The sequence below is a fragment of the Phaseolus vulgaris genome, chromosome 8 (assembly GCF_000499845.2).
Source record: "Phaseolus vulgaris cultivar G19833 chromosome 8, P. vulgaris v2.0, whole genome shotgun sequence".
Taxonomy (NCBI): Eukaryota; Viridiplantae; Streptophyta; class Magnoliopsida; order Fabales; family Fabaceae; genus Phaseolus; species Phaseolus vulgaris.
In genome coordinates, this window is record NC_023752.2 from 9,573,331 (window position 1) to 9,582,574 (window position 9,244).

A 9,244-nucleotide genomic window follows, 5' to 3' on the forward strand; every position below is an offset into this window, starting at 1 on the left:
CCTCAAAGAGTTACAACATAAATCTCTGAAAAACTGACTTATTTCAACTATCGCATTCCAAACAAATTCTGGTAATGAACGAAATGCAACTGGTAGTAAACACTCCATGAAGACATGACAATCATGACTTTTCATACTATGCATACTCCCTTTATCAATGTTTGCACACCTGGCAATGTTAGAGGCATATCCATCAGGCATTTTTAACTCTGTAATCCATTTATAAATTGATTTTGCATCTTTTTTTGTGAAAGTTGGAGACAATAATAGCCAACTATTTTGCTTCCTGGAGGAATGTTCTTTAGCATTAAACCCCAATCTGAGTAAATATAAACCTAATTCTAATTAATTAACTTATCATTTATTACTGTTTAACCAGTTTATGAATATCCAAACTTTATGGAATATTTCACAAGATACGAAGTCATCAATCAATGGCATGAAGGAGTTCAATCAGGAACAAAAAGACTTTCAAAGCAAAGGCGTGCTGACCTAAACATGGTGTCGTTGAACTACATGCCACCAGCAGTGTCCAAAAAATGTCGAATGGTTGAACTACATGCCACCAGCAGTGTCCAAAAAACCAAAACTAATAAAACAGAGACAAGGACAGTGAATCCCTAAAGTAATATTCGAACAGTGTCAAAAAAACAAAACTAATAAAAACCAGTGAATCTAGTAATAAAAACAGGGGACAAACCAGTGAATCCAGTAATAAAAACAGGGGACCCTTACTGGTGGATTTTATGATTCTGGCATATTAAGTTTACCTTCACCACAGCTTATACAAATTATTGGGGTACCATGAGAGATGCACACAAAATTTAAGGTGTTAGGGCAAGAATCACTGAAAATCAATAACACAATGTCAGAGAAAAATTGAGAGTAGGAATCAAAAATAAAATTACACATAACACAGAAAGAAAGGAATCGAGATGAAAACCTAGGGCAAAACCGCGGAGACTCTGTTTGCGTTCTCACGGTGGCACGGCTACTCCATCCCGGTGGCTCGCTGCTTAAGCTCAAGCGTTAACGGTGAACGACGATGATCCCCTCTCTGTATGAACGATAGTGGCACGCTGCTCACGCTCAAGCTAAAGGCTATGAACGACGATGACTTCTCCCGTATGAAATGCACTCCTCTGAAAAGGGGTTTAAAATTTTCTCAAAATATTCAAAACCTTAACAATTAAGAATTTTTAAATAAACAAAAATTAATTGTTTGCGTGGGCTTCACCTTCAGAATTTAATTCTTTATTTAAATTTAATTTCAAATGTTTAGCGTGGGCTAAACCTTCAAACATTTAAATTTTTATTATTTTTATACTTTTAATAGTGGTCGTTCCACCCACGCAACTTTTTTTTAATTTTTTTTAAAAAGTTTGCGTGGGTATAAGCCATATTTTCTCACATTTTATTTGAATTTTGTGAATAGAGAAGGCTTATTTGACACTATTTAGTGTCGACCTAAGACCTTCGCTTTTTTTTTTTTGCAGCTAAATAAGCAATTTCTTATAGTGTCAAGTTTCAGATAGATCTAGTTATATGTTCTATGTTTTGCAATTTGGTTTCAAGATTGCTTGTAGTATCAATGAACAAATATATCAATACATTATTGATTATTATGTATAATATGTTTTTATGTGTATAAGTTTGTAATTTAATGTGTTTACATCAATATTCAATTTTAAATAAAAGTCTATTTAATTTAATTTTGAGTTTAATTGATATGAAAATTGCAACATGAAAATGACAATGTCAGGGATTTTTTGTTTGTAATGTCAAATTGTGAAGTGGAATTTTTAGTCATGATGTGCATCTTAATATTATAACTTGAAGAAATAACATTTTCCATTATGCATCCTCCAATGCTCCAATAAAATATAAAGGTAAAGTAGTAATACCAATTTTCTCATTTCTCTTTTTCATAGGACATTATTTCGATCTTTCTTCATTCCCAACTCTATGCAAATCAACAACAAAAAATTGCACATTTCCACTTCTCATAAAGCAAACACAGTTATTTCAGATAGACAATTTCATTCTTTTATTTTTTTTAATAAATATTAGACTATAATATAGTTTTTAAAGTAGACTTTTTCTTTATCTTCTATTATTGTAATTTTTTAAAGTTATAAATAATTTCATTTTATCAAAATATTTTATTAGTAATATAATTCTTAGTAATTTGAGAATTATAGGTTGGGATGACAATGTAGGTGGATTGTGTGGTCGACTGGTGGTCCAATAAGAAAAAAACTTATGATGGACTATCTATTTTAACTTGTTGGTCCATCATGTATAACCTATGAAGCTCGGATACTCCTCTTAAATGGCGTGTCGGTATTCAATACTCGTATCGGACACCGACACTCGTATGGCACTTGTAGGACACGTATCCGTGAAGTGTCCAATTCAAAAAGTATTTGTTAGATTTCTGACAATTCTAGTACGATTCTAACACAATTTTAAAAAAGAAAAATACATTAATTTTCTAAAAATTCAAACTTTATTGTATAAATTGTTATTATGATTATAAAAATAAGAAACAAATCCTTGTGAACAAGTCATGATAAACATCTTTCTGCTCCAAAAAATAATCTAGAACATACTTGTGCATATAAATCTTTATTGTCAATTTATATAATTCATAATTATATAATATATAGATTCATGTCCTCGTGTCCTACATTTTAGATATTTTACGTATCTCCGTGTCCGTGTCGTATCAGTGTCCGTGTCAGTGTCTATGTTACATAGTGTATAACTCACCATATGTGCAGGTCAAATGTAGGACATATTAAAATAATGAAAATAACAATTTTGCACCCTCATACTCTCAAAATTTCCAAAATTATTCATCCCAAATTTTACAATCCAAAATACAATTTGGTATTCTAGATTGTACAATTTTGAATACAAAATTTGTATTTTGAATTGTATAATCCGAGACACAAATTTTAGCTTTTAGATATAACCCGGGAAGTCTCCAAATTTCACATTCTGAAATTAAAGAAAAAACGTTTAATGAAAAATGTCAAAGGATAATTTGAGTATTTCTTTTTTCTTTTTAAGTATGGGGTGCACGAAGAAACTACCACCAATCCCTAATTTATAACACTTTCATGAAATTCGGTAAGACTTGATATTTTTTTAATATTTAATAGTGTGTTTTGTTTTTCTGAAATACATAGATTGTTTAGGTTTCAATACTAATTTAATGTAGTATTCAGAACTAATTCTTTTTTTATAATAAAATTTAAATATAATATTATATATATATATATATATATAATTCATAACATTTTCACAAATTTCGTAAGGCTTGATAATTTTTTGATATTTAATAGTGTGTTTTATCTTTCTGATATACATAGATTATTTAGGTTTCAATATTGATCCAATCTAGTAGTTGGACCTAAGTCATTTTTATAATAAAATTTAAATATAATATTGTATATATTATAAATATTATTGTATATTATTTTTTAATTAGAATAGTAATCATGTATCTATATGTATTATCTTAAAAAAAAGTGTAAATATTTAATAAAATATTTTATTACTCAACTTGTTAATATAATTAAAATATAAATTGTTAATATAATTAAAATATAATTTTTATTCAAAATCATAACATCATAATAATTTTTTTTACTCAATTACTCATATCACTACAAGAAAAATTGCTTTTAGAAACTAAATTTTTGGTTTCTAAAATGATAAAAATAGTCACTAACTTAATTAGAGACTAATTTAGAAACTAATAGCACTAAGTGGCTAAAATCATGGTCGCTAATTTTAGATACCAATTTAGAATCTAATTTAGAAACCAATTTAGTTACCGTTAAATAAAAACCAACTTAGTGACCAAATATATAGAAACTAATTTAGTGACCAATTATATAGAAACCAAATTAACAACCAATTTCATTGAAACCAATTTAGTGACCAAAATATATAAAAACTCATTTAGTGACCAAATATATAAATACCAAAAAAATGATCACAATATTGGTTTCTAAATAATGTAATTTATTATAAAATAGTATTTTATTCATCTACTTTTTTTCTTTTTTTATTTACTTAACTACTTACTCTTTCATATTTTATATTTATTTGTAGATTCAAGTTCACTAATTTTAAAAGTTCATAAACTCAAAGCAATTATTTTCAGAATCAAAATATAGTTATAAATGAGAAATTTTTCAATTTTTTTTTTCAAATTTTACAAAATAACTTTTTTATGAATTATGAATGTGAACTAAGATTGTGGTAGAAACTAGAAAATAATCACATAAACTCAAGATACTCGCCGTAGTTTGAAATCTACTTTCAACTTTTGTTAATATCCATGAGTTATATGTACAAGAAAGTTTAGTCTATTCCTATCTTGATTGAATTTACATTTTTTGTGCCTACTTGCAGCTCACAAGCTTCTGGGCTGGAACAAATCAAGGACGGTCTTGGAAGCTAGAACTGAAAGATTGTTACAAATCAGTAAGAAACAAACGCAAACAATGGATAAAGGAATGAAAGAATGAAAATTGAAACACAAGATGAGTGCAGAATTGTAAATCATTGATTATTTATTAACTTACCTTCTCAAATGATACTGGCTCAACCTCATAATACAAAGTGGAGTTAGAAGGAACACAACAAGTTCTTGTTGAGACTCTGATGAGCCAAAACCATACTGGGGCACAACAGTTAACAATGTCACCTCACCCTTCTTCATAATCAAAATAGCTTTGTCAAACCCATCAATTGCTTGTTATGCTCAATCCTAAAACACTCACATTAGCTAGCTTAATAAATAATTTAGTGGGAATCGGGAAAAACATTGAGACATTTTTTCAAGTTACCCTTATCAGTTTTGAATTCAAACAGCTCCCCTTCATCATCATGACCCTTCTTCAAAAACAAAGTACCATCTTGTAGCTTACCAATTACTTTCACTACAAGAATGCAAAAACAGGTAAGGAAACATCAGAACCATGTTTTAAATCCATAAAATGACAAGGTTATCATCCACATTAAGAATTACAAGCATTTACACTTAAATTCATCAGCAGACAACTTACATTGAGGCTTCACACTTAAAATCACTTTCTCTCCTACAAAATGTTATGAGGTTGGGCAAGAACTATGGAAACCTACAAAATGATTTATGTTTGGAAAATAAAAATCAGCACATCATTAAGATTTTATTTGGATAAAGTTCTCCATGAGTACTTATAGGAAGATAAAATAAGAAAAAAGAAAAACATAATAAGTAAGCAAAAATCAGATTATTCTTAATCTAATTTGTAAAAGTTTTCTTGTACTAGCTTCTATAAAAATGATTCAGGCATAAACTAATTTTCTGGAGAAATTTATCTAAATAGGTCCAAATGATAAAGCAATTTAAACAGAAACTGAATATGAAAGTCCACTTACTTATCCCAAAAGGAATTCTTTGGAAAAATATTTGGGTACTTCTCTACTGGCTACAATTAAATACAGAATTTCAGCAGTTAACCTTCTCAGAAAACCAGAATACTTTCAATTCAAAACATTTCATCTTATAAACATATGGAAATTCAAGGCTTTATGCAAGATTTATCTTATACTCCAGATGGCTAAGAATATGAATAGTACCTGAGCAAAATAGCCTCTCAATGAAGGGCCAATTATTAAACCAATCACAACATGACTTGTTGTGGAAATGCAGTTCTAAGAATTAACAATGTAAAAGAGTTAGTGATGCTTACAGTTGACAGTCCTAGAGCTTGGTGTTCTTCTCTAAAAAGTTCAATGGCATAGGCTTGTTAAATAAAGTAGTTAGACAAGAAAATGTAGAAATGAAAGTTTGAAAGAGAATGAAGTTATAATCAACACATGCATTCAAAATTTGTATCCAAGTACTGGTGGAAAAAACAAGAAAGTGTGAAATAGTAGGAGTTAAAGATATGATACCCTCACTGGTCCTAGAAAACCATTGAAACATCCGAGAAGAAATCTCGTAAGAATAGCCATCCAAAAACTTTTGCTAAGGCCAAATAGTGTGTTGAAAATGACACTGAAATGAAGTAAGCATTGATAATTATGGGAATCTTCAAAGCTAAGCATGCAGTTCATTGACATGTATACTTACACTGAAATGATCCCTGCAAGTATTACGGGTTTTCGACCAATGCGATCAACTATAGCTCCCCACAACAAAGATGTCAAACATCTGCCAAGCATGAATACAGAACCTACCACATTTTTATCAATATGTAATTAGGTATACGGGCAAAGATTTCCCCAATCGAAACTCTAGTATGAGAATCATTAAACTTGCTAAAAATAAAATCAAAATAAAAAAACCATACCTAATTGTGCGAACAACTTGAAGCCTGTGACACTGAAGATCATATTGCGTTTGAGCACCGTCACCGACAATATTCCGAGTCGCAAGCACGAGATATAGAGATTGAGAATGATTTACCTGAGCTTGAGCAAGGAAAGAGACAGTGAGATGAACCAATTGGACGAGATTGAGAACGAGAACGGCAGTGATAAAGAATAACGAAACTGAGAGTGAAGTAGATGAAGGAGACAGTGTGGAGAAGAAGAATGAGACTTACCTGGATTTGAACAAAGAACAAGATAGTGAGACGAACCAATTGAATGAGACTGAGAGTGAAATCAAGAACAAGCAATACTGAGAAAGAGGAACGAGATTGAGATTGAGAGTGAATAGGAAGGAAACAGAGAGTGGAGTGAAGGAAGGTTGCGACTGAAGAAGAAGAAGAAGAAGAGAGGAAAAAAATATTTATCAAGTAGAATTTTAGAAAAAGTATTTTTTTCTAAAAAAATATATAAAAAGCATTTAAATATATACAAACTTAAATAAAATAAATTTAGTAATAATTTCTTGCAAATTATTATTGAAATAAAATTTATAAATATTTTATAAGAAAAATAATTCTAAATAAATTAGTAAAATGTACTTATTTCTAATAGCGTTAGAAATTCAAACTGCAGAATATTTTCTCATATTTAAAAAAATTAAATAAGTTTTTAAAAAGTATGTATATCTATTTAAATTAATTCATAATTTTTTTAATTTAAAAAATATTTTGAATTTATAATTAATTTAATTTTATGTTTAAATAAAATTAAAAGATTAAAATACTATTTTAAATGTAATTTTAAATTAATATTAATTATTTTAGTATTATACTAAAAATAATAGTTTAGTAAATTTATTCATATTAATTTAAAATATTTTATAAATTAAAAATTAATAATTAATTTTATAAAATTTAATTATCTAAAATTAGTATCTAGATTTAAATAATAGTGACTAAAAATTTAAGTATCTAAATTATATGATGATTAGAAACTAAAAAATTAGTTTCTAATTTTATTATTTTTAGAGACCAAAAATTAGTTTCTAAATTAAATTAAAAGTGACTAAAAAAATGGTTTCCAATTACATCTTAACAAGAGACTAAAAAAATGATCTCTAAAAAAAACTTTATTTTTATTTTTATTATTAGCTACCAAAAATATAGTATCTAATTATATTATAATTTTTATTAATAATAGATACCTTTTTAGTAACCAATAATTTTTAGTTTATAAAATAGTATCTAAATTGGTTTCTATAGAAACTATTTTTTTTTTAGTTTCTAAATTAGTTACTATTACAACATTTTCTTGTAGTGTATCTTATTACGTATGTGTCATGATAATAATATTGTGAAATCATTTACCTAATTCATCTAAATAAGAAAATGAATTAGTTTAATAAAAAAAATTATTCAAAATTTATATTTGAAAAATTATTTTTTATTATTTAAAAAAAAATACATTTTTATAGAGGTTGATCCACAAGCTCGTGAGTCAACCTTTACGCGGGATGAACCATTAAATCAACTCACATTTTATATATAGGATAGATCAACCCGACCCATATTTTGTAGGCAAAACCAATATAAAACGGATCAGTCTGCATTGTAATCCCTAATTATAAACTACTAGTAAAGGATGTGAATGAAACAACTATAACAAAAAAGTATAAGCTTTGATAACTATTTTTTAGATAAATAATAAATATTCTTTCTTTTAATTATTATTATTATTATCATATTTTTCTCTTCAAAGTATTGTTGGTATGTTTAACAAAAAAGATTTCAGCAACGAATATAGTGAAATATATTGAGAATGAAATCCTTAAACAATTAGGATAAAGTTAATCATAATTTTGTGCACAAACTAAAGTAGGCATGAGATTGACTTTGCATGTCCTTCAATAAATATATGAAATTTGTATTTTATCTTTGGCAACAAATATATTTGTATTTATGTAGTACCTATTTAAATAGCATGAAATAAGGAAGCATGTTTAAGATAAGATAGTGTGAAAAATAGGGACATATCTACTTCCTTTTCTGTTCTCATTCTCATTTGATGTAAAAAAATATTACACATATCCAATTAATTTAGATATTTCATGTTGTTATTAAGTTTCTTACTTGATGTAATTGGAAGCTAATCCTCTCATTAAAATTAATTAATCTTCATTCGGAAAATTATGCAGCGTTTGATTTAATGGACGGTTGAATTTATATTTCGGATGACCTCTTTATATATGCAGCTTTTTTTATGTGTAGTAAATTAACTTTCTTACTTACCATAATTTTTTTTACAAAAACTGAGGAAATATGGTAGAAAGTAAATTATGAGTAAAGTGTTTATAAATATGAATATAAGTTTTTTTTATAGTTTTATAACGAAATGATTTTTATAATCTAATACCGGATAACCTCTGCATGACCTCACCGGACAGGCTACTCCGCACCTCTACTATTGCTGTCGTGCCGCACCAAGCCATCACTCCGCACCGCTCCGCACTCCATTTTATGGTTAATTTTACGGTTAAATTTTTTAGGTGTTTTTTAAATTACTTTTTACTTTCTTGTTATATTTAATTAATTTAATAATAAATATGTGTATCTGTATATATTAAACGTTGAGAATGAGTTGGGGTCTTTGAAAATTCTGTTTATAGATTTTATAAAATTATATTTTGCTCAATTTGATAATTATATTTGTTCACTTAGAGATCCACTAGTTAAATGGATTGAAGTTGGATTAATTCATCACGTATAAGTAATGTATAAGTGATGCAATAAAAGAAGCATGAAAGAATTTATACAATTTACATAACATAATTTCGATGATAATCATAACAAAATAAGAATGAGATGTT

The 9,244-nt window shown here is 27.7% G+C and overlaps 1 protein-coding gene across 1 annotated transcript; it reads right to left on the reverse strand.

The window, feature by feature from the left end:
• Positions 1-4,318: 4,318 nt before the first annotated feature.
• Positions 4,319-8,866, reverse strand: LOC137824536 (uncharacterized). Its single transcript, XM_068630201.1, has 11 exons — positions 8,791-8,866; positions 8,667-8,686; positions 6,612-6,833; positions 6,357-6,472; positions 6,137-6,217; positions 5,959-6,061; positions 5,641-5,715; positions 5,440-5,489; positions 4,866-4,958; positions 4,602-4,786; positions 4,319-4,479 (listed from the first exon to the last, which is right to left on the reverse strand). Exons 1-9 carry the CDS (start codon positions 8,864-8,866, stop codon positions 4,943-4,945), a joined length of 759 nt encoding a protein of 252 aa, XP_068486302.1. The 3' UTR covers positions 4,319-4,479; positions 4,602-4,786; positions 4,866-4,942.
• Positions 8,867-9,244: the final 378 nt, after the last annotated feature.

Bases quoted from the DNA above. Each gene is read 5' to 3' on its own strand.
- LOC137824536 (XM_068630201.1), bottom strand. From the start codon at position 8,866: ATGGCTTGGTGCGGCACGACAGCAATAGTAGAGGTGCGGAGTAGCCTG. The intron at 6,834-8,666 runs GTAAGTAAGAAA...ATATTTTTTTAG, and splicing joins TTTTTGTAAAAAAAATTATG to AAAAAAATACTTTTTCTAAA. The intron at 5,490-5,640 runs GTACTATTCATA...ATTTAATTGTAG, and splicing joins TGAGAGGCTATTTTGCTCAG to CCAGTAGAGAAGTACCCAAA.